The sequence below is a fragment of the Acanthochromis polyacanthus genome, chromosome 8 (genome assembly GCF_021347895.1).
Source record: "Acanthochromis polyacanthus isolate Apoly-LR-REF ecotype Palm Island chromosome 8, KAUST_Apoly_ChrSc, whole genome shotgun sequence".
NCBI classification, from domain to species: domain Eukaryota; kingdom Metazoa; phylum Chordata; class Actinopteri; family Pomacentridae; genus Acanthochromis; species Acanthochromis polyacanthus.
Window position 1 is genome coordinate 36,038,942 of NC_067120.1, and position 25,535 is coordinate 36,064,476.

Here is a 25,535-nt window from a genome sequence, read left to right on the forward strand (position 1 = left end):
TTAACTCGCCAGGCATCATGGGGCTGTTTTCAAAGTTTAAACATTAAAATATATTTCAACAACTTCCAAAAAGCATCAAAACAAAGACAGAGCTGCTGTTTAAAAGCCAGATCAAACACCTTTAATGCAGCACACGAAGACTCTAAAAGCTACTTTACAGAGTTCAGGTTTTCCTATTTATTATTATACATTTGTGAAATGTACAGTTTAAAACATCCTGGTGGCTCATAAGCACTTGAGCAGGAAGAAGTTGCAGAAAGCTCCTCGGGGACAGTCGCACATCTTCCCGATGCGAGATCCTTTCCTGACAGCGCAGTGCTCCCCCAGATCACACTGGAGAAAAAAAACAACACATTTATACACTTTAAATTAAAAAACACGGCTTCAGAAAGAGTCCAGACATTCAGTTTGTGCCATTTTTTTCCCATTAATCTCCTATGAAAAACCCTTAAAGTGAAAACACGTTTTTAGAGACTTTTGTTAGCTTAATAAAATCAAAACTAGACATTTCTTTTTAATGAAAGCTTTCAGAGGCTTTGTTTTAGTTCCTAATTATGTTTAGTTTTGTCTTCTTTTGCTTTATTAATCCTTCATATGTCCATCAGTGTAATTCCAGTTCCATACATCTACAGTTTCAATTCTAGTTACAGGTATTTTTAATTGTAAAATATCTAAATTGTCCTTTTTAGATTCTTAAATTAAGTTTAAACTTGTCAGAATGATGTAGAGAGATATATTTACAGATTATAATACATATGTATATTTTAAAAAGGCAAAAATAATATAAATAATAAATTCTATACATATATAAATACATTATATATGTACTATATGTGTGTGGATATATATATATACACACATATATTACATACGTAATATATATATAATTTGATATATATTACCAATGTAATTTGAGTTTTTCAGATTATAATATATATACAATATACATATAAGTTAGTTTTATATATATATAATTTTAGCATTTCTTCTATAATATATATATATATATGAAGAAAAATGCAAAAAATATATGTATAAAATAAATTATTGAATTTAAACAGATTTTTTATTATAGTCATGTCTAACTTTTACATGCAGAACTTTGACTCATATCTGATCATTATTTCCATCAGTTAAATGTGTTCTGCTCTGATAAAGTCCACTATATTTGGTGTAAACTTTAACTAAGCAGTTCAAACACAGTGAACGCATCGTCCTGACAGTGAAGAACAGTTTGATCACGTGGAGCTGGAAGAGTGTTGGGGGATGCGACATTTACAATACAGTATTTGTATTGTTATAAATTCACTGCTGCCTTCATGTTCAGTTTATTGAGTTCAGACTGCAGCTAACTGGCGCCACCTGGTGCCAAACAATCATCACTGCAGAAGGCTGTGGAGAGACGGATCAATCAGGGCATAAACAGCAGTGATCAGTCTGGTTGGTTTACAGTCAAATAACACAGAGCGCCTCCAGCATCCCAGCATCAATCTGTTCCATAAATATTAACTAAACTGAGAGATGAAGGCTTTTCCAAAGACTCTGAGGATGTTGTTTGTTTTTTTGCCAGAAATGATGAACTTATTTATCTCCTGTTAATCCACTGACGACCCCTCAGATGTATCTGGCGGCCACTTGGAGGGCCCCGACCCTCAGATTGGGAACCACTGAACTAACCTGCAGCTGTACAAACTGTGAAGTATTTAAAACAGTAAAAACCTGATGAAGCTTTAATGCAGTTAGTTTTAAAAGCAGATTTTACAGACAACATTTGTTTCTAAGTCGTATTATTATTATTTCCTCCACTGCTGCTTTAAATGCAGTTTTGTCCTCTAACAGCAGCTTCAGAGACTCACAGAGGGAACTTGTCCGTATTTCTTCTCCCAGGGATTGATCCTCTTGGTCTGCAGTCTCTCCAGAACTTCGTGGAGAGCGCCGAGCTGCAGACAGCGATCAATAAATCGATCAACAGGAGAACAATCGGCACTGATTTACAGTTTAAAGCAAAAAATATATAAAAGTGCTCACATTCCAGCTGCACATATTTGAATACTTTGTTTTCTTCAGCTACTGTGAATATCTGAATCTCTTTAATTTAACATTTAATAAAGTAAACAAGTCGATTAATCCATAAAATAACCAATAATAAAAAAACTGACATTATTATGTAAATGAAATGGATTAGTAAGTTATTATTAGTATATAATTAACTGTAAAATCACTTAACTCTTACATCTAACAGTAAATATGCTTTAATTGACAGACTGTAGTTACAGGAAATCAAATGACTGATTTATTAAAGATGTATATTAACATGACAGGCAGATCTGTTGGAAATTAAACCGTCATTTATCTGATTATTTTATGACAAACAGGGGATTAGAGCTGCATCTGACTGATATTCCAGGTATTTTTGATAATTAAGTTCATTCTTTATGCAAATATACTCAGTTTCTGGTCACAAAAGAAGCTAAAACGAGACAGCTGTGATGATTTCTGTTTCCAAACTGACTTTAATGATTCTTTATGCCTGAAATATTTATACAGAATTTAGTGTAATATTTTCTTACAATTATTATTATTGTTATCGTTATTATTGATAATAATATTACATAATAGTAGTAAAATAATAATAATGACAATAATAACAGTAAGAATAATTATAACACTTATTATTATCATTAGCTTAAAGAAAAAAAACATAATTTTGTCTTCAAGTCAGTTTTACAAATATTTAAATATATATACAGAAGAATAACTAGAACTAAAATAATAAAATATTAAATAATAATAATTATGTACCATTATTATTATTATTATTTATACATATTTAATTATTTCTAATTTTATATAAACTGACTTTAAGACAAAATATGTTTAAAGTTCTGTATATAATAATAATAATAATGAAAATTAAATCTTAAATAATGATATAACATTATTATTATTATTGTTGTTATTATTATTATTTAAACATATTTAATTATTTTTAAGCTTACATAAACTGACTAACAGACAAAAAATCTATTTAAAAATATTTGGGTTTTTTTTGAGTACAGGAACTTAATATTTTGTATCATTATAAATATTATCAATTTTTAAAAATAGTTTTTGTTTAAAAATGATATGATATAAACACATGCCAAAAAATAAACTGTTTTGTTTACTAATTTCATATTATTATTGCTGATAATATATTTGTAATTTACTTTCACTTACTTAACGACAGAAATTTGATTTTTTTTTTTATTTGACACTGCTGAAATAGTTTTATTGACATGATTTACAAGATCATAAATGTTTTTAAACTTATAATAACTGATCTTATTATTTCTACAGTTTAAAGTGTAAATCTTGATTTGCATTATGGATATTATTACATATATATCTTCCGGTACTACAGTGTGTTTATGACATTCCTGCATATATGAATATAATAACCTACCAGTCTGTTGGAGTTGTAGCGGTGGTCCTGAACTTCTCTCTCGTCCCTCTCGGCTTCCGTCCTTCCCTCCGGACACAACGCGGACAGCAGCGCCGCGCACAGCACAGCTCGCGCCCACATAGTGACAAAACAACAACAAAAAACAAACAAACGGACCGCAGAGTCAAAGTTCCCACAGTGCGCGAGCTCTTCTCCTTCCCTCCGATGTTTCTCCTCACGCGCTGTCTGCTGCCTGCCTCGGCAGCGCGCGAGATCTTTGGATGGGCGGCCCCGCCCCCTCTGACAACACCCCCAGGAGGACGTCACAGATACAACGTGGAGTGGCTCTTAATGATCTCAGACTAATGGATCAATAATTATCTCTTAACTAACCACAATTAGTATTAATGTTTATTTACATATTTATATCAAACAAACCTCCGATCACAAACCTGCACTTATGTCTAATTAAATCAAAATCCGCCAATCATAAACGTTTATTTATGTCAAAATCATCCAATCAGAAGCCTTTATTATATTTTCTTAGCTTCATTTTTACTCCCCAGTCATAAACTTTCGATGTTTATCTTCACAAATTAAAATCCTCAAATAACAAATCACTTTTATCTACATAAACCAAAGCCCTCCAGTTAGAAGCATTTATCACATTCTTCCATTCCCCATCCTTGCTTTATTGTTGTTGTTCTTTTGGCTTTTTAATTTATTGTCCTATCATAAACTTTCATTTCTATTCCTTATGAAGAAAAACTGTCCAACCACAAACCTTTATTTTGTAATTTATACATCAAAATCTTCCAATCATCAACTTTAATTCTTTATTTTTAGCTTTATAGTTCATCCTCCAATCACTGAACTTCACTTTTATCTTCATAAATCAAAATCATCCAATCAGAAGACTTTATTTTTAATCTCCATGAATCCAAATCATCCATTTATCAAGCTTTATTTTTATTTTTAGCTTCATATTTCATCCTCCAATCCCAAACTTTTACTTGCGTCGTCATAAATGAAAATATAAGAAATCACAAACCTTTATGTATGATGTCCTACATCACAAAGAAATCATCCAATCAGAAGACTTTAATTTTACTTTATGAAACTGATGTCTAATATTTAATTAAAGCTATTATTTTAGGAGTTTAATCCATGTTTTTGTCCACTGAGATCAAATTGGATGGTTTTAGAAATCATTACACTGCATTATAAATGTTTTAATTATAATAGTTAGAACCCAACGGCTAATTAACACGAGTGTTAGGTGTGAGTCTTTTCCTGTTATTTGCTGCAATGTTGTTGTTTTTGTTAGAAAATGTGAACAGGGCAGGCCTAAAATGTGTACTATAGATATGATAAATCCTACAGAACATGACGATGAAGATAAAAGAGTTTTTACTGTTTGGTGGGAGACTGAATGGCAGCTTGCAAAGATAATATTCATTATTTCCATCATTATTTTAACAAGTGTAATGAAAATAGATTGTGATTTGGGTGTTTTGTGCTTAATGAACGATTAAACGCTTATTTTTCTGATTGCCTTTGAATGCAGCGCTGAGTTCAAACTAATTATTTGCATCATTAAATGCTGACACAACAAATGAACATCAGTTTGCAGAACAATTGTAAACAAGTCTGAGCTTAACGACCGATGAGTGAATCTCCCCCTTAAAGTGACATTGATCTGAGCAGATTACTTATGGATGAAGTGATTTTCTCTCATTAATTCCTTCCTGCATGAAAACATTTGGATCTGCAGCTGGTGGAGGAGAGACGCAGCGTTTCCCAATTTCCTTTTTCATATTTAACTTTAAAGAAGTGGAGGCTAGAATACATTTATTCCCCGCCATGCTTCTATTTATATTTCACATTAATGTGGAGGGATGAAGGTATTAATGTCGCAGACCTTCAAGTAAACACAACTTAAACCCTCCTGACACTCAGACGAGCTGCATCCTAAAACCCTCACATGGTAAACAAACCAGCTGTGGGTTACTAAAGGGTACATCGGCCTGCTGCTGGGAACTACAAAATCATTTAGTGTTATTCTTACACAGAAGTCTGGACGTTAGCTTTAAGAACAATATTTGATATAATGCCACACAAAAAGTAAAGTAAAGGACTTTTGTGGATTTATCCATTTAGGACCACTAAATACATTGTTCTGCACTAAGCTGCACTACAAAATAAGTAAATGAAAGGACATTTTCTTTTCTTAACTGTATGATACATCCATTTAGAAATGAGCTGTAACGCACTAAACTGGACCACTCTGAGGGAGCTACATAGAAAGTTTAGTGTGCAAGGCTAACTGTTACTCTACATTAAATGAGAAATGTTACATGCTAAGCTACACCAACTCAGCAAAAGTAGTTTACCACATCAGAAGCGATTTTTAAAACTTTCTTCTAGATTTAATTTTATTCATCTTGAGCCCAGCAACAGTAAAAAAAACAAAAAAAACCACATAGCTAACCAACTGCTAGCTGCTGGCTAGCTGCTAGCTGCCGTTTTTTATATTTATTATTTTTCCCCCACAGGAGTCTGGATGTTTGGTTTTAGAACAATAAAAAATATATAATAATGGATATAATAATCTAGAATAAGTAAATGAAAGGATTTTTGAGGGATTTATCCATTTAGAACCACTAACTAAGCTGTTATGCACTAAACTGCACTTCTCTGATGGAGCTTCATAGAAAGTGTAGCACGCTAGGCTAGCTGTTCCTCTACATTAAATGAGAAATGTTGCATGCTAAGCTACACCAACGTAGAAAAAGTAAGTTACATCAGAAGCAACTTTTTTTAAACTTAATTTATTTGAACCCTACCAATAGTCAAAAACACGTAGCTAACCAGCTGTTAGCTGTGTTAGCTGCTGGCTAAACTTTAAATAATTTCAAAATATATCACCTCTTAATCAATGTATTATTTCTAAGGTGGACAGTAGAGTATTTTCTTCTATAAACAATCAAAAACAAATACTTAAAAAGAATAGAAATTCAATGTAACAAAAATGAATAAATCTGTGAAATTAAACGCAGTCCACTTGTGATTTCCAATTAGTCTGACTGCATAAACATGGTTCTAAAACGAGCTGTGAACAGCAGAACTTTCTCAAAACTACTATATGAAACTTTGCTAAAAAAAGAAGCCTGATAAATGTTGGAAGTGCATTCATTGGTCAAATGACAAGATAACTGTGTTCAGCTCAGATGGCATCCAGCACATTTGGTGTGAACCTAACCAAGATGACCACAGTGAACCTTTAGCCTTGAAAGTGAAGAACGGAGGTGGGAGTTTGATGATATGAGGCTGCATGAGTGCAAAGGGTGTTGGAAAGATGATATTTATAGATGAATGCCTGTGGATAAACCAAAATACTGGCTGACAGGAAGACTCTCCATCCACAGGTGCTCATAATGCCGTCCTGAGATCCCTCCACAGGCTGCTTCTCCATAATTCACACCTTGAGTCTTGTGCTGTTAACAAGACTTGATTCAACTGATTTGGCGATAAGAACAAATACTTAAAACTCTCCAGTAGTGAGTTAGAACCGAGGAAGACTTTTAAATGAAGGTGAAACATCTTTAAGAACTAAAAAGAGATGTCCAGTTACTTTTATTTAAGTATGTTAGCATGCTGATGTTAGCATTCAGCTCCAAGCAGCTTCATAGAGCGACTAGTATGAATACAACAGATTGTTATGTAATGGTGTGACCAATAACAGCAAACACACTGAGTCACACTGTGTTTGTTTTGGGCTTTCCTCCTTTTTCCAGAGCTTTCTTAAGCCCCTGATAGCTTGATAGCGAGCGGTGTTTGTGATGATCCCAGATTTTTTATTTACAAGCTCACGCTGAGCGTATTGTTGAGGATAAACATCCGGCCTGCAGCGTCCGAGCAGCAGCATCAAATCCCCCCGTTGTCAGCGAGGCTTTAGCATAAGAGCATTGTGCTGATGGGAAGTTAGCGCTGCATGGGCTCGCAGAGAATGGAGAGTTTTAAAAATTGGTCTTGGCATTAAAGCAGTGTGTTATGTCAGCTCCCACAGGGCAACTTTGGCTGTTTCACGACTATAAATAAACCTGCAGAAAATAGTGAAATAAGAGGTTTAAAATCGTCCGGCTTCAGGGCCTGATTTGGTTTGTGATTGTCTCTTTGTGAGATCAGCATGAAGACACATAAACAGCTTCCTCCTCTTCATCCCAGCCGTCCAAACATCCTGCTGACTGGTTGTGAAAGTGAGGATGCAGCTCTTCTTCTTATTTATCCTCTGTCAGGCTCAGTGCCAGTCATCCCTCGTCTTTCTGTTAATACCACGTCTAGCCATCAACTGGAATTTCTTTTGAGTGAGGAGTTACTCTTTAAGTACAGACTGATGTGTGGGCAGTTTGCTCCATTCATTTTACTGCTCCAGCTAGCCACAGATGGCCTATCAATCAAGAACTACGGACACTAAAAGGTTCCGAACAGCTAAGTGCCCTAATGAAGCACATTTTAAACTTCCAGGTGGGTCAACAGCTCTCAACAGATACCCACAGCTTGATTTACTCTAAAAATGTAGACTCCTACTTATATCCACCTACCACCCTCTGAATATAAATCCTTTAGCCAAACCTCCTAAAACAAAACCTTATATGTCTGTTTCTGTGAAATGACCACAAAGTGACACAAAACAACCACAAAAGGACACAAAATAACCATAAAGAGACACAAAACAACAACAAAAGGACACAAAATAACCATAAAGAGACACAAAACAACCACAAAAGGACATAAAATGAGACACAAAATGACCACAGAGATTCATTGTGACTACAGAGATGGAAAACAACAAGAAAGTAACACAAATCAGCAAAGAGACAAAAACGCGCAAACACAAAAATGCTGGTTAAACTAATGAGGGTTACTTTTCTAAAAAAGGAGGGAGAGACAAAAGGACAAAGTGGAAAAACAAACAACACACAAGGGAAGCTGATTTCAAAATAAAAGAGGAAAACATTGAAAAGAGACAGGAAACCTGTATGTACAGGCAGGAATCTAACATAAGAAAACCAAAAGATCATGACAATCTCTTCCATTTTTAAGCAACTTTTACATTTTTGCGACTGATTTCCCTAAAATCAAGGCGACACAAGTAAAAGCCTCATTAGGTTTTAACGTTTTGGCTGTGAAGCTACAGTGAAGCATTCAAATTGTTTCAAAATACCAAAGGGTGGACTGCAAAATCACACTTTTGAGAACATTTGAATACATTTTTATTGTGAGACTTTTATTGTGTTTCAGTGGCCAAAAATACACAAAACAACCACAAAGGCACAGAAAATATGGATGCCAACTGGCCAGAACGTAAACCAACAACCGTAAAGGGGCACAAAGTATTTTCAAAGAGACAAAAAATGATCAGAAAGTGACACAGGTGATGATCACAGATACTCAGGATAACTATAAAGATACAAAACAACTACAAAGACACACAATGGAACAAAAATGGAAACAAAACCACCACAAACTTTCTATAACTGTAATGTAGGAGCGAGGAGGCCTCATATGTTTGCTATCTGGGCTCATCGTCTCATACAAGAAGAACGGCATGTTTGTTTATTTTAATCATTTTATTTTATTTCACAGAAACCAAACCGGACACTTTAATCCTCACAAACTGACCACAGAGATCCTCCAACACCCAGCGCCATGAGACGAGGATTTAAGAGGACGAATCCCTTAAATTTAGGAGGGAAAGTGTCCGTCCAGCCGTCAGAGGCTTAACGCGGCGTCTGAAACCTGACAGCAGCTTCAGCAGCAGACGTAAAGCTGCTGATCCAGGATCAGCTCAGGAGAAAGACTCACTCCCTCCTTCAGTGAGGAGGCTCTTATGTAACGTCCTGAGTGACAGAGGAGATGAAGAACTGCTGCCCAACCGTCGCCGACAGCCAGAAAGTTTGTTTGCAGAGCTGTGAGGAGAAATGAAAGTGGAGAGCTGCCATGTTTGAGTCATTATGTGCTCAGCTTTAATCACATCCAGCAGCTCTCCGTCTCTTTGAGGATTTTTAGTTTCACTGGAAGAAGCTCATTAGCGCTGAGCTAATTCACTGCACAGCTCTGATTCCAGCTCTGATCACTGATGCTAATGAGGCTTTTATTCTGTTTTCTGCAGGGACTTAACATGTGCAGGAGGAAGAGTTTGTTTCCGTAGAAACAGCTGATATAAGATGATATAATGCTGTTTTATTTGTCTTTGTTTTGAGTCTCTTTGTGGTTGTTTTGTGTTTATTTGTGGTTGTTTTGAGTCTCTTCGTGGTTATTTTGAGTCTCTTCGTAGTTGTTTTGTGTTTATTCGTGGTTGTTTTGTGTTTATTTGTGGTTGTTTTGTGTCTCTTTGTGGTTATTTTGTGTCTCTTCGTGGTTTTGAGTCTCTTCGTAGTTGTTTTGTGTTATTCGTAGTTGTTTTGTGTTTATTTGTGGTTGTTTTGTGTCTCTTTGTGGTTATTTGGTTTCTCTTCGTGGTTTTGAGTGTCCTTGTGGTTTTTTGTGTCTCTTCATGGTTATTTTGTGTCTATTCGTGGTTGTTTTGAGTCTATTTTTGTTTTGTTTTTTGTCTTTGAGGTTGTTTAGGGTCTCCTTGGTTGTTTCGTGTGTTTGGGGTTGTTTTCAATGTCTTCGTGGTTGTTTTGTGTCTCTTTTTGGTTGTTTTGTGTCTTTGCAGTTGTTGTGTCTCTTTGTCATTGTTTCTTTTTATGTTCATTATTGTGTCTTTTGTGAACTTTTGTGTCCGTTTATGCTCATATTTGGTCGTTTTTTTACCTCTTTGCAGTCACTTTTTTGATAATTTTGTGACTCTTTCTGCATGTTTTTTCTGTGTCTGTGGTCATGTTGTATCTTGTGGTTGTTTAGTGTCTCTTTCTGGTTGTTTTGTGTGTTTGTGTGGCCGTTTTTTGTGTCTTTTTGTTGTTTTCTTTTTGTGTTAGTGTCTTTTGTGAACATTATGTATGTGTTTGTGTTCACTTTCTGTCTCTGTGGTGATTTTATGTCTCTATTTTTCTTTGTAAAAATATATATATTTTACAGTCAGTCACACTAAAAGAACAAATTACTATTGGCAGAAATATAAATTTCTGATGTGGACAGTATGACATGTTGAAAAATCTGTAAAATATCAGATTTAAATGATTTAAACTGTCTAGAAACCTTTAAGTCGCTGCTGAAAACTCACCTCTGGAGCCAAATTAGAACGTGGCATGAAAAGAAAAGACTACTGAAATCTATATTCAACTACAGTACTTGAGTAAATGTGCTTTGTTACTTTCCACAAGTGTCGATCCTTCACTACCTGAAAATCTCTCAGCATGGTGTGAACCAGCAGACAGTAACAGCAGCACAGCGCCATCTGCTGTCTGTTGACATTTAGTCACTGCAGTTTACTGTAGATCATTCATTCATTCAAAACGCCCTTTTTGCAACAACAGGACAATGTTTTTTCTGCACTTGAAAATGCTGAAGGTCCAAAATGTAACAGCAGGAAATCTGGTAGTCTGTTATACAAAACATCAGTCTGTTTATTAGAAGTAAACAGCTCGTTTCATTTATACATGCAGTCCACAGCTGGAAACATCTGGAAACACCTGCTGCTCACCAAGAGATGGTTGGTAAATAAATATGTTTCCATGTTGACATTCAGTCATTTTCTTCATGGTCAGTGATGAACAGGACAGGAGAAAGTTCCTGAGTTTGTTCTGTAAATGATGTAAAGTTATCCTGTCATCCTGCAGCTTGTTGGATTCTCCTCAGCACCTCTTCTGGACCCAGAGACGAGTCCACCTTGATCAGTTTGTCTCTGGACCTGGAGCCCTGAAGGAGAAGGAAGGAGAAGGAGAAAGTTTAATGAGATAAAATAACATCTAGTTTACATGTTAAAGCAGATTTAGTGTATGTTTTATAGTTCTGCATATCTAAAATACATAAAATTTCAGTATTTTTAGATATTTCTCACGTTCTTCAACACCCCTGTGGATAAACTTTTGTCTTACTGTTAAACATGGAAAAATTTTGGTGTGGTTATTCAGATAGACTTGTTTTGACTAGAAACTCTTCAATACAATCTGGCTTCCTTTTTGTAACGGGGGAGTCGCCCCCTGCGGGCTGTTCTGCATTGGCTTCTTGTTTCAGAACCAGAAGCTAAATCCATCTTTTGTAAGCAATCTATGATCTAAATCGGTGGGAAATGAATTCAGTAAAATAAGAAAAATATGGGCTGAGATACATAAATGTGACTAAAATTGCTACAAAGAGTGCACATATTTGCAGATGGCTATAAGCATGTAACTCTTTTGTACAATTTTGTAATATTTTGGACATTTTTTTGTAAAGATTACAATTTACGTCTTTTACACCACTATTTAGTTATTTTGTATTCTTATTTTATTCTCTTCATGTATTTGTCTTGTATGTTTAAAAGGGAGAAAGTCTTTTGGAATTTCACTGTACACTGTGCATGATGTCTATATAGCTTTCTTATCTTATCTTCTTCAGATTTGCTGACCCTCCCCACTCTGGAAAATAATATTTGTGTGTTTCAGGAACCTTGTCCAGAGATATGTGACTCTTCTTCAGGTCCAGAACTTCAGCCAGGTAGCGAATAAGCTCAGCGTTGGCTTCTCCGTCTGTAGGTGGCGCTGCGATGGCGACACCCACGGCCTCCGCACAAACTTCTGTAACAACAGCAGAGAAACTGCAGTTTAAATAGTGTTTCAGTTTTTGATAACAACAGTCCAGTTACACACAGAGTGAAGGAAGGCGACCTGTGATGCCGCTGTGTTTGGAGCCCGGCTTGGCGTGAACCGTTATGGTCACAGCACCACTTTTATCTCGAGTCACCGGACCGGAAGCTTCTGCCTCGGCTTTTCCACCTCCACCTGCCGGCTTCCCTTTCACCTGGTCGACAGAAGCGGAGGTTAGTGTCTTGGACCTTTATGTTTGCTTTTTAAATCATTCTCTGTCTCTCAAATATCCGACAAAAACAGTCAGTAGTCAGCCTCAGTCATGGAGAGTTTGTAACGATCAGAGAGCTTTGAATATAAATATTTCTGTACATTTCAGCGAAAAATACTCAGTTTACTATTACAATCACCTGATGGTTACAGCTACTAATTACATTGGACAATAACCTTTTTAATGGGCAGTACACTGTATATCACTGTGTCGTATCAACTTTAAGCTGTACATCTCTTTGGATAAAAGCATCTGCTACATGAAACTGTAACTGTAATCAGTGGTATTATAATTAAAAGTTACCTGCCATCATACTGTAATAGAACTTCAACTCACAGATATCGCCATTAAACTTCCCCAGTGGATCATTTACAATAAATTTTCTGAAATTTTATGTTTAAATCTGAAAATGCAGTATTAGGTAAGAAGAAATCTGTCATATTTTGTGCTCTCTGGCACACATAATAGATTAAAATAACTTCTAATCAGCTAAAATCTGACAATTAATGGATAATTTATGGCATTTGTTTTTGCAAACAAGTATGTGTCCCCTAAACTTTGTGTTTAAGGGTTATATGTGCCATTCACATCTTTTTATATTGATGTTTATCTGCTCAGATGAATGGAATGTATCACTATTTAATTAAAAATAGAAAATATTTATGGTCTGTTTAACCAGTTGATGTTATAGTACATATAATGTAGGCAAAGGCTTCAACAGCATACCACAGTCCTTCATTCAGTTTTTTTATTTAGTTTAAATTGAAGTACATGCTTTATTTCTGAGACACAGTCAGCTTTATAATGTTAAATATCTTATATCAACAAACATTTTTAAGAAGCAATAAATAAATTAAAATTTAAAAAATAATTCTCTGTTTGGTATGGTTGGAATGTTGATTACTAACTTTCTCCTTTTTGGGCATCTGTCTTTTGGTGGAGAAGCTCCTTGTTCTCCGGGTGACACCGGGCAGCACCGGCAGCCTGCACCGGCACAGAGCGACCAACCGGCGGCAGAGAACCGGGACAGAGTCTGGTAACGGTAAACGGTTTAATCCAGTCTGCCGAAAAGTAGCTAAAGACTGAATAAAAACACGAAAAACGGCGACACTTGACCGGGAAAACATGTACCGGCTGCCTGTTAGCTTCCTAGCTTGTTAGCAGTTAGCAAAAATGTAAACAACGCGACTTCCGGTTTTTCAAAATAAACGTCTTCCGCGTCTTCTTTTGGACGAGTTTAAAGGTTCATCACCGCCATCTACTGGGAAGAAAATTTACATTCAAATAAGATAAATTAAAGGAAAATGTTGCCCAATATTTAGCACCGTGTCACAAGCTAATTTTGTAACTGTAAGATAGTGAGTGAATTATGGGATGTTATTTTTCTTTGGTGAATACAAACCACTTCCATTACAAATGCTACCAGTATAAGACTGTGTGTTCAAAAACAGTTTTGCAACCCCATGCAGCACTTTATAATAGATTCTGGCTTCATTATCTGAATTATCCACAGGAGGGAGAAGTGACTGTTTTTATTACTCAGGTTGCTCCTAATGTTTTTAATTATTCCTACATTTACATAAAATTAGCTGTTTTAACTTGAAAAGAATTGTAAACATGCACGTGAACAGTAATGTTAATAGGGTTGTTTTGTGTTTTCATTTGTTATGCATCTGTTTGTGTTCCTTTTGCATCTCTTTTAGCCAGTTTTAACCATTTTGTGTGTCTTTTTTTAAAAATAATTTTGCATTTATTTATGGTCACTTTGCATATGGAGTTATTAATAGTTGTTTCTAATTGTTTCTTTGATACTTTTACATGTCCTAGAGGTGTTTTTTCTCTGTTTCCTTATTTTTGTTAATTTTGCAGTACTTTTTTTATTATTTGCATCTCTTTAAGGTCTTTTTTAATTCTCTGTGTGGTAACTTGACTCGCTGTGTTTTTGTAATTTCTCTTTTTGGATGCTTTGAGTAATTTTGCATCTGTTTGATGTAGTTTTGTCTCTACTTGTAGTTGTTTTGAGCATTTTTCATCCTTTCGTATTTGTTTTGCATCTGGTTTGTGCTACTACTGTCTCCTTGGTGTCGTTTTGTGACTCTTTGTGACCATTTCCAAAATTTTGTGTGTCATTGGTGTGGTGTTATGTCTTTTTGTGGTTATTTTGCATAATTTTGCATCTCTTGGGTGTTATTTTATGTCTCTTTGTAGTTCTTTTGAGTAATTTTGTGTCTCTTTGATGTCATTTTGTATCTTGTGTTTCTTTTGAGTAATTTTGTCTATCTTTGTGGTTGTTTTGAGTAGTTTAGTGTCTTATTGATGTCATTTTGTGTCTCTTGGTGGTTGTTTTTAGTAGTTTTTTGTCTCTTCTGTGTTGCTTTGCATCTCTCTGTGACTGTTTTCAGTAATGCGTATGTGTTTTGTGTCTCTCTGTGGCTGTTTTGACTATTTTTATGCCTTTGATGGTGTGTCTCTTTATGGTTATTTTGCATAATTTTGCATTTTGTTATTGTTGTTTATCGTCTGGCATTTTCATGCTTGTTCTGGCACTAACACAAGCCCTGTGGATTTTCCTCGTCTCTGTTTACTGCGTTATCAGGCTGTCTTTGTGTAATTTAATAATAACCTTCAACTGGATGTAATATCTTTCCTGCTCTGAGGTGTTGCTTCCTTGTGCGTGCAGTATCTACGTGCCCTCCTTTTCCTGATGCCGCCCTTCACACTGTCAGACCTACATCCCATCAAGCTATTACAAATCGCTTGAATATTCATGATCATCTGTAGATCAAGGAAATTCTGTGATATTTAAAATCCCACCGATAAAAGAATCATTTAATCATTTTTATTCAGTAATCTGGACTTCAGTGTGGCCCTATGGACAAACACACGCCTATAAGATGATTTGCAGGTGTGCACTGCGGCTTATTTTAGGAATGAGGACTGTCAGATGTCATCGTGCTGTCTGAGCGTCAGTGCGCGTGCGTCCCATAAGCATGAAAAATGAAAGACTGCAGCAGCACTGCTGAGGAATAATGGATGATACTGCACACATGTGGGAGGTTTTCTCTGTGTGTGTGTGTGTGTTCATGTCACAAGTGTTACTGCAACATGGGTGCTTGAATTTAGCCCCACAGTCTTATTTGTTCTCCTGCAAACAGGTATCCGGGTATCACATTTACTCACTTTACACGACTGAAATCAGTAGAAGTTTTCTGTCTGACTGTGCTGTCAGTAAAAGAATGATTAAAACCGTACGAAAACACGGTCTTTAATCTGAAGAAATTAATGTAAAAATGATGGAAAGGAGAACAAGTGTTGGTTAAAAAATGTTTTCTGTCTGTTTTTGGTCCTTTTAATGTCTTTTGCGTCTCTTTGTAGACCATTTGTGTGTCTTTGTGGTCATTTTGTGTGTCTTTGTAGATATGTTGTGGTAGTTTTGTGTCTCTTTGTAGTCATTTATTGTCTCATTTGTCCTTTGTTGTTTCACTTTGTGGTCGGTTTGTGTCTCTTTGTGGTTGTTTTGTATTTCTTTGTAGTTGTTTTGTGTCTTTTGTGGTAATTTTGTGTCTCTGTAGTCTCCACAGTCTCTTTGTGGCTGTTTTGTGTTGCTCTGTAGTTGCTTTTCATCTTGTGTTGGACCTGTTATGTCTTTTGTAGTCATTTTGTGCCTCTTTGTGGTCACTTTGTTTGTCTCTGCGGTTGTTTTGTGTGAGTTTGTAGATGTTTTGCTACGTTTTGTGGGACCTTTGTGTCTTCTTGTGGCCATTTGTTGTGTCGTTGCTCCTTTTTTGTTTCACTTTGTGGTTGTTTTGTGTCTCTTTGTGGTACCTTTGTGTCTCTTTGTGGTAGGATTCCATCTCTTTGTGGTCTTTTGTCATTTTATGGTCATTTTGTATCTCTTTGTGGTCATTTTGTGTCTTTTTGGGCTTGTTTTGTGTCTCTGTTGTTTTGAGTCTCTTTGCGGTTTTGTGTCTCTTTGTGAGTGTTTTGAGTCTTCGTAGTCTCAACAATCTGTGTTTCATGGTCATTTTGTGTCTCTTTTTATTGGATTTTAGTCTCTTTGTGGTAACTCTGTGTCTCTTCATGATTGGTTTATTGATTGTTGATTTGTAAGGCGGCTCACTTTAATGAAGCAGTCGTCCTCTCCTGGGCTGGTCCTCATTAGAGCCACTTTCACCACGGCGTTTGATGCTTTTTCACCTTGAAGAAACTTTCTCGAAACACTCTGGACTATCCATGTCCTAAATTACAGTAGACTGTGGTTTCTGTTTTCAGCCATTTTCAGATTTCATGACTGATTATTGCAGGTAATCTTCATCCTGTAAGTGTTCTGTACGTGACCGACCGACTGTACAATCTCAGGTGGAATCTGCACACACACACACACACACACACACACACACACACACACACACACACACACACACACACACACACACACAGAGCTGATAAGTATTCAGACCTTGTCTAGACTGCATCAAGAAACCCAACACCCCTCCTCCACCTCTCTGCATCGATGCTTCGGGATCTCCTGCATCCAGACAGAAAAAGAAACAGGGAGCAGAGGGAAATCCCACCCGCCTTCTTCCGATCCAGCTGGAGATAAGGCAAGTAAACAACCTCTCCATCTTTACTATCCCTGCTCTTTAATTCTCTTTTATTCAAACATCCTCTTCAGCCATAAACACTGATATGAAATCATACTTCACTTGTAGGCATATTACAGCTAATTTAAAATGATAAATCTGATTCCAACTGTGCTTATAAGTACTTTAAAGCATATAATTGTTTAAATATTTTGACTATAAGGATGTAATTTATTGCAATTATAATTCAAGAGTAGCACAGAATATTTTTTTCCCATCTGATCCTGGTTCACACATCCTCCCAGCTGTTACGTAACACACCGCCTTGTTTATTAGGGTGGAATACTAAACAGCTGGGCAGAGGTTTCACACTTTTACTCAGTTCACATGTGATAAAAAGCTGTGTTCAAGATTTTATTTTGAAGCTATGCTTGTTTGCGTTTTGGTTTGACCAGCAAGAAATATCACAACCTTTTTTATGCATAGTCATCTCATGCCAGTGGGCATTTTTTCTGCTGGAACTCAGCAGTTTAAAGAGATTTATAGGTGCTGATTTGAAATTATTTTAATATTAATTGTGGATCTACGTAACTCAGCTTTTTCTAGTCAAGGTTTAGTTATTATTCGGACACAGGTGGAGGATTCTTCCTCACACCCACACATCCTTCACATCCTTCAGTATAGAAGTGAAATAAATTAAAGTTTTTAACTGTTATCCACCGCTTTAGCTAACAGTTTCCAGTTGTTCCAACATACATTTAAATAACAATTTTAGCTGTTAGCCACACATTTAGCAACAATTTTAGCTGTTAGTCACACATTTAGCAAACATTTTAACTGTTAGCCACACATTTAGCAAACAATTTTAGCTGTTAGCCACACATTTAGCAAACAATTTTAGCTGTTAGCCACACATTTAGCAAACATTTTAACTGTTAGCCACACATTTAGCAAACAATTTTAGCTGTTAGCCACACATTTGGGCAACAACTTCAACTGTTATCATATTTTGAAGTACCTATGTAAGATATCTATTTACCTTTTTACTGTTGTTTATCTATTTTAATTCATTTTTATTTGTCTATTTCTGTCCCACACTTGCAATTTCAATTGTTAGCCACATTTTTAGCTAATAATTTCAAATTGTTCCTCGACACTGTTGTCTAACAATTTTAACTTTTAGCCACATATTTAGCTAGCAATTTAAACTCATACTATTAGTTGACAGTTTTGACTGTTAACCACACCATTATCGAACAACTTCAACTGTTTGCCATATATTTAGCAAACCGTTTCAACTGTTTACTACACATTTAGCTCTAAATTTCAACTGTTAGCCAAACATTTAGCAAACAATTTTAGCTGTTAGCCAAACATTTGGGCAACAACTTCAACTGTTATCATATTTTGAAGTACCCGTGTAAGATATCTATTTACCTTTTTACTGTTGTTTATCTATTTTAATTCATTTTTATTTGTCTATTTCTGTCCCACACTTGCAATTTCAATTGTTAGCCACATTTTTAGCTAATAATTTCAAATTGTTCCTCGACACTGTTGTCTAACAATTTTAACTTTTAGCCACATATTTAGCTAACAATTTAAAATCATACTATTAGTTGACAGTTTTGACCGTTAACCACACCATTATCGAACAACTTCAACTGTTTGCTATATATTTAGCAAACCGTTTCAACTGTTTGCTGCACATTTAGCTACAAATTTCAACTGTTAGCCAAACATTCAGGTAACAATTTGAATTGTTAGCTATACTATTTGGCAACAATTTCAATTGTTGGTCACAACTTTAGCTTGCTTTTGTAACTGCCATCATCTCAATAGCTGACAATTTCAAATGATATCCATACATGTAGGTACCTAAAATGTTCATTCACCTTCTCACTGTTCCTTATCTATTTTCATTCCTTTTTTTTCTGTCTATTTCTGTCTCTGACTTTGAATTTGCTGTTAACTTTTCTCCTCTGCTCATTTCTTTAATTCATTATAATATTAGTTTTTTGTTTGTTTGTTTGTTTATTTTGCATTTTTGTTTTGTTTTTATGAGTTATACTCATCTTGTAATGCATTGCCACTGCAGAAGTATCCCCGAATCTATTTGCATGTTGTTTTTATCATTTATGTCGTATTAGGCTACATCCATATCTTTCATTTGCAAGCAGTTATTCTCATATTCTTTTAAAGATCTGCAGCTGTCTGATGATGATTTGTTGAAACTGCATGTTTCTGACTGTCAGTTAAAAGTTTTATCCCTTTAATGTGAAAGTGCTGGACTCAATCATCACTCAATGGGAAACCAGCTTCCTAAGACCAGCCTCACTTTATGATGAGTGTTCCCCGTCTGAGAGTGAAAAGGAGCTTTGACAGGCTGCTGAAGAGTCATAGATTATTTTAAAGGACTGCCACTGAACCTATTTCTACAATGGATGCAGAGCATGTTTCTATTTCCCACCGAGTCTCGGAGCCCCCCAATTAATTCATGAATTATACGTAAACAAGCTGACAAGACGGCTGACGACTGCAGAGAATGCTATTTGGGTTTGGCCTGATTTATAATGCATGGAAGGAGAGCAGGCAGGGAGTGTAATCGAAAAAAAAGATGGAGAGGATGTAGGCGGGAGTGGGAGGAGAGGGAGGGAGGAAAAGAGGACTGGAAATGTGGGAATTCTGTCTGCTGTGGAGGTTTTAATGGGGAGCGGCTTCAGGCTGCAGGGGACTGATGGTGGTGCAGCCATGTGATGCTGCTTTCAGGCTCTTTTAAAATCCATGGGAATGTCCATCACACACTAATTAACCCTCTGAGGTCAGACACTGTTTCAATTTTCCTTCAGTCTCGTTTTACATAAGATAATAGTTGAAAAGGCATGCTGATAAATGCCATGACAGTATAATTATACAAAAAAAAATGCAATGTGGATTACTTAGAGCTGCTACTGGGATTTTGATGCATTCCCAGCTTAGCAGATTTTAGATTTTTACACACTAATTGCACCATTAATTGCACCAGCTATTTAAGAGCAAAGTGAATTTAAAATGTGAGACAAAATTAATATCACAGTGAGGCAGCTACAGCAGTTATCTAATAGTGTTCCTTTGCATTAGTTTTATTTATATGATTTACATATTGATATTTACATAAAGTAATAGCATGTCTTGCAAATACAAAAACAAAAAAAAATATTACCTAACAATAATCAGAGTAAATCTGTACTGTAGCTGAGAAACAATTCTGCCCATAATGATAGTTATCTAACTATAGCAGCATACGTTGTTACTCAGTTACCTGTTGTCATGCTTTGTCGGTACTATGATTATTAGGGAAGTGTCTATGCACTCAGTAATGTCACTGCTGTAAATATCCCACAGAGAGACTGTGAAACAGAAAACAATTCTCTGTAATTAAAGTAAAAACATTAATCTAAAAACAGAAAAAAACAAGTAAGCGATGTGTGTACAGTACATAAAAATGTGCCTGTATAAGTTTGTCTTTGTGCATGTAAGAAGTTACTAAATATCTTTAAAATGTATGCATTAGTTTAAACTATTTACTGAAACTGTTTCTCCATTTGTATTAATTAACCTTCTCTGTTTCAAGTTCTACAGGTGACTTAATAAGTAGGTGGTTATTTGAAACCTAATTATATCTTTTATTCATAATTTTTCCAAGCACACTCAGCAAACTGTAAAAATTCACCCAGTGTTACAAATTAATGCAGTAAATTTGTGTTAAAATCAGTTAGGATAAAAAAAAAAAAAAAAAGTAGCTTCTGGTGAGGCCGCAAGGGGGCGCTCCAGCTCCAGCTTTTTACTTTAATTAAATTATTTTTTTAAATCAAAATTTGACCTGAAGATGAATAGAATATCTTCAACCAACAACACAATTAAAATAACAAATAAATATATCTTGTTTAAAAATCGGCCGTAAGTGATCTGTTTTGATTGACTGTCTAATGTGCATGTGCAGAGAAAAGTTTGGCAATGCCAGGTAAGTTCTGTCGCTGTCGGCTTTTAGCTACATTAATGCCTGCTTTTAAATAAGTCAAATGTCTTTAAAACTAGTTTCAGCGACAGTTTTGTGTTGTGGACGAGTTTCGTGTTCGCTGTTGTTCCGTTTGGAAGTTGACCGTGAGGCAGAAAGTTCCCGGTGAAGGTGAAGAAATGTGCCGCTAGCTTGGAGGAAAATGGCGGTGGCCGAGGCGGAGTCAGATTTTTCCGGGGAGTGGGAAAATTCTACAACACCTGTTGTTAAATACAATCTGTGGAGGAGAGAAAACTAAAGAACCAGAAGCTGAAGCTGAAGCTGTATCAAAATGTCACAAACAAGCGGTGTGTACTTTGGTGAGTTCCCATTTCTTTTAAGTGGCTGTTATCCTAGCTATCTACAGAAATACTCTGTTGTTGTGTCAGTGTTATATTTGTGCCATGTTTTTCTTTGTGGCTCTTAGTAATGGTAATTTTGCGATTGGGGATAGTATTCCTGGTTGTCACAATGGTTCTTGTGATAATATTCCTGGTTGGTGGTTTGTGAAGGTTGACTAGGTGTTGTGCCTGAAAGTTAGAGCTATTGTCCTAATGCTTGTCCATTATTTTACCAGCTCTGTGCCCTAGGTTCTACCCAAACCAGTTGTTTTCATCTGTTCAAGTACTTTGAAAAGACCAGTTAAACTCATGTAATGTAGATTTCCTCTTGCTAAAACACATTTGCAGCCCCTACATTGTGGCTGGAAATTTATTAGTGCTTCCAGGTGACTTCCTTTCATTCACAAGGACCACATTCAAGATTTAAGAGAATTATTGTCATGTACACAGAAACTAGGCAGTTACACTGTACAAGGAAATTCTTATTTTGCTGATCCTCGTTAACCAAATGGCACAATATGTAAAAATGCATACAAACTAAAGCAATTCTTAAATAAATAAGCACTTAAACTGACAACAGCAGTGGTCATAAAGCACACTGTGCATTTGTAAACCAGGTTTGCATAAAGGGAATTACAATAGTATAAAGTATTACATATATTTTAATTAAAAAAAGTTGTACTTCATGTTAAAGCTCTGTTTAAATCTGGGGAACAAAGCCACCACCTGTATAAGGTGTCAAACTGTCCTCTGTCATCACATCAAACTCAGTCTATTTGCAGCTGAATATCAGTTAGATTTAAATAGTTTGCAGAAAACATTACTGGCATTTCACAAGCAAAAGTGTTCGGTTAAAATGCTACGAATGAGACAAATCAGACTGTTAAGTGTAAGGTCTATTGCAAACGTGACTCAGAATACCAGCATGGGTTCTGCTGAAGTGTTTTGCAGTAACCGGTGACACTTCAGTCATAACAAGTCATCATATGTGAATATACAGGCAGGTAAAATGACATTAGATCTAAGGGCTAACTGTGAAGCTTTATTCAAAGCAGTGCTATACCTGTCACAAAATGTTTTCCACAGGAGCTCCAGTAGCTGACATTTCTGTTAGAAGATGTGCAGAATACGTCTTCACAAAATTTAGGCATGAATGTGACACGTTTAGATGTACAAAAACATTGCATTTCCTGCATTTTTCTCCAGTGTCTAGTTTTCTTTCACTGCAATAAGAAGCAGAGTATGTATGGAAGTATGTGTGTATGTATACTGGCGAATGTATGGAAATACCCAAAGCGTCTATCATTTCCCAGTTTACATGCATCTAAAGCTGCTTTTATCTGGATCAAACATTCATAACGTGCAGCTACATCTAACTTTATGTCTGTGGTAACAGCAGAAGCACATCTTTATTAAACTTTAATGTTTCTTGCAACCAGCTAGTCAGGACCACCAGTGTTTGCAGTTTACAGCATAACCAGGTTCAGGCTGTATGTGTTTGGTATGTCTAATATCCTTCTTTAGACTGTAATTGACATGCTAGCATTCAGATCAGGCTTTTCACTCATCATGCTGAGCTTTGTAGTGCTAGTTTAAATGTTCAAACACATTAGTTCAGTTGCCTCGTGTAGTGCCGCTGACCGGGTACAGCAGTCAACGTCATTCTTTCTGTAATGAAAATAATCCTTGCTCATTTCACTGTGCACATGTGGAGACAGCATGTCAGTAAAGTTTGTCTCATTGGAATGAAAAAGCAAGAATAAAATTTTATCTGTGTATTCAAGAAGAACCGCTAAGCTGGACTAAATTATGTTTTTCTCAGACAGACGTCTCCTGTATATTGGTCATGAAAAATGAGAATCATCCAAGTTTTCACATTAAGTAGGACAAAAAGTTTTAGCACGATGCGTTTGAGTTAATTTACTTTATGTCACATTGCAACTCCTGTGATGTCGTCTTATCACCAGGTTCATTTTTTTAAGAGATGAGATTTTGGGGCAAAACTGCTGTTAGTCTGCAGAAGGAAAATATGCATTTCTGAATTTCCTCCACTTATTGCTGACATGCACTTCTAGTCCTGGCTTGCTAAAGACGTGAGGTTTGCATTGAAGGGTTAAATGAGATGCAGAAAAGCTGGCAGCAGAATGGAGGTCATATTTTAATCAGCATCTTTTTCATTGATTAGCGTTTTCCTGAGTTACTTAGCCCGCAGAACGAGCCGACGCTATAGTTTGGCAGACCCTTCCAATCCAATCCAATCTCATCTGCTACCTTGTGCCAGATCAGGAAGATCAATCTCTGAAATTCCAGCCTCCTGGATCCACGTCGAAAAGTAGCTTGCAGAGTCATCGATCCTGAGTCTTGTTAAAATTGGGAAGCGTTTTTTCTTTAGCCTTTTTATACTAATTAACAAGCAACACTCTGAACGTTTGAGTTCAACGAGGACAAAGCTTCACACGATTATTATGTAAGCACCCGCTCACGAGCATTGGAGATGAATGTGATTGTTTTGTGTAATTGTTTTCCATTAACTGTATCAGAACATTCTATTATTCAACCGACTGCATTTCAGTGAGTATCTGTTAATGTTATAGATTTAGCTGTAAAGACCACAGCACATTTAGGGTTCAAACCAAATGAAAAAGGACAGTGAAACAACTTGGAGAAGGTGGTTTGTTGTGTTTGCAACAAACATGAGGCATTCAGATGCACTAATATCACTAATCTGACTTTATAAGGTGCATAAAAGAAACTGAAAACGAGTAGTGAGCAATCAGAATGTCTTTATTATCATTGTATGAGAACAGTGAAATTGAAAGTGCAGTCCTTAAAGTGCATAGTAAAATACATAACAAAATCAAGCAAAAAAAACAGTCATGCATAAAACCATCCAATAAAACCCATTTACATGAGAGTTATTTAATGTGTCCTGAGTTTAGTACATACATGGCATTTGCCTATAAACTATTTCTGAGCCTGTTTTTGTTGGAGTGAATTGTACGACAGTTATTGGCAACTTGGGCTGGACCCGAATATCCCAAATATCCGAATATTCATTCGCTACGGCGGTATTCGGATATTAATTTTGGTAGCCAAATACCCCCCCCCCCACCCCTGGTTGTACATTACCAGGCGGAATGAATACTTGGCGTTACTGTCTTCCCTCCGCCTTCGGCTCATATCGGCTCATCCCGTGTGATCACATAGACATATACACATACGTCTATGTGATCAAGACCAGCAGCAGGAAGCAGAAGTCCAGCAGCTGGAAGCTGCTCAGGAAGCTATTGATGAGGAGGGGGAGGAGGAAGTTCAATGGCAAGAGGAAGGCATGGAGGATGATGTTGATGAGGGGTTTCTGGATGATTTCAACCCAGAAATGACTGAGGAAGATGTTGTTGCTGGGCTCAAGAGACTGGCACAATTTGAAGATGTTGATGTAGATGGACATCTAGTTCAACTAAGTTGTGACTGTAAAGATGAATAGAGACTGATTTTTTTTTTTGTAATGAGAGAGTGATTATTTCGATTCTAATGGTAAGCAGATTGTAAGAGAAGAGCTCATTAAAAGAAATTGACTTCCTGAGAAGTTATATTTATTTTTTAATTTTATGTAAACAACGCAAAGTACCGGCCACCAGTTTTTTGTACGGGCTACCAGAAATTTAGATTTGGCAGGAGTTGGTGGCCCGTATTTTCCTGTAAGGGCCACCAGAGATTTTGACGAGGCTTACACACTGCTATCTACTCTTTTTTTGTTTGTTTGTTTGTTTGTTTTTGTTTTTTTTTAACATCGCTTTGGATAAAAGCGTCTGCTAAAATGAAACTATAGAATTGAAAAGTGTAGAATAAAATAATCAGTAGGTTAAGACATAAAAATAAGTGTAATTTGAAGCCGTGCTGCAGAAAATGCAGAACACTAAACATACTGTGGTTAATCATACTGTTTTGTCTTGTTTTAAGACATAAATATCAAGCATTTTATGGTACTGACAGCAGCTTTAACTGGTCTGAGGTTAAGTTGAGACACAAGAGGTTTCAATCCCAAATCAGACGTGCTAGTGTCTCTGCAGACCTGTGACTTGTAGATCAGTCTGCATGGTATCGCAGTCAGGAGGTTTCTGATTGTGTCTCCTGCTCCTCCG

General features: G+C 36.2%; 2 protein-coding genes across 5 annotated transcripts in view; both read right to left on the reverse strand.

The window, feature by feature from the left end:
- Window positions 1–98: 98 nt before the first annotated feature.
- On the reverse strand, window positions 99–3,684 carry cart2 (cocaine- and amphetamine-regulated transcript 2). The gene is made up of 3 exons (XM_022200988.2): window positions 3,446–3,684; window positions 1,857–1,940; window positions 99–333 (listed from the first exon to the last, which is right to left on the reverse strand). Exons 1-3 carry the CDS (start codon window positions 3,563–3,565, stop codon window positions 226–228), a joined length of 312 nt encoding a protein of 103 aa, XP_022056680.1. The 5' UTR covers window positions 3,566–3,684; the 3' UTR covers window positions 99–225.
- A 7,289-nt stretch (window positions 3,685–10,973) lies between these two features.
- The window catches only part of c8h15orf40 (chromosome 8 C15orf40 homolog), a 49,065-nt gene continuing 34,503 nt past the window's right edge, over window positions 10,974–25,535 (reverse strand). The window contains exons 1-4 of one of the 4 annotated variants that reach the window (XM_022200987.2): window positions 13,339–13,607; window positions 12,241–12,373; window positions 12,023–12,150; window positions 10,974–11,290 (exon numbers count right to left, since the gene is read on the reverse strand). In XM_022200987.2, coding sequence (XP_022056679.1) covers window positions 11,201–11,290; window positions 12,023–12,150; window positions 12,241–12,373; window positions 13,339–13,557 — 570 coding nt within the window. In that variant the 5' untranslated portion in view covers window positions 13,558–13,607 and the 3' untranslated portion in view covers window positions 10,974–11,200. Of the gene's footprint in view, window positions 11,291–12,022; window positions 12,151–12,240; window positions 12,374–13,338; window positions 13,608–25,535 lie in introns of those variants that run through there. The other 3 variants (XM_051952666.1, XM_051952667.1, XM_051952668.1) reach the window with 3 other exon arrangements.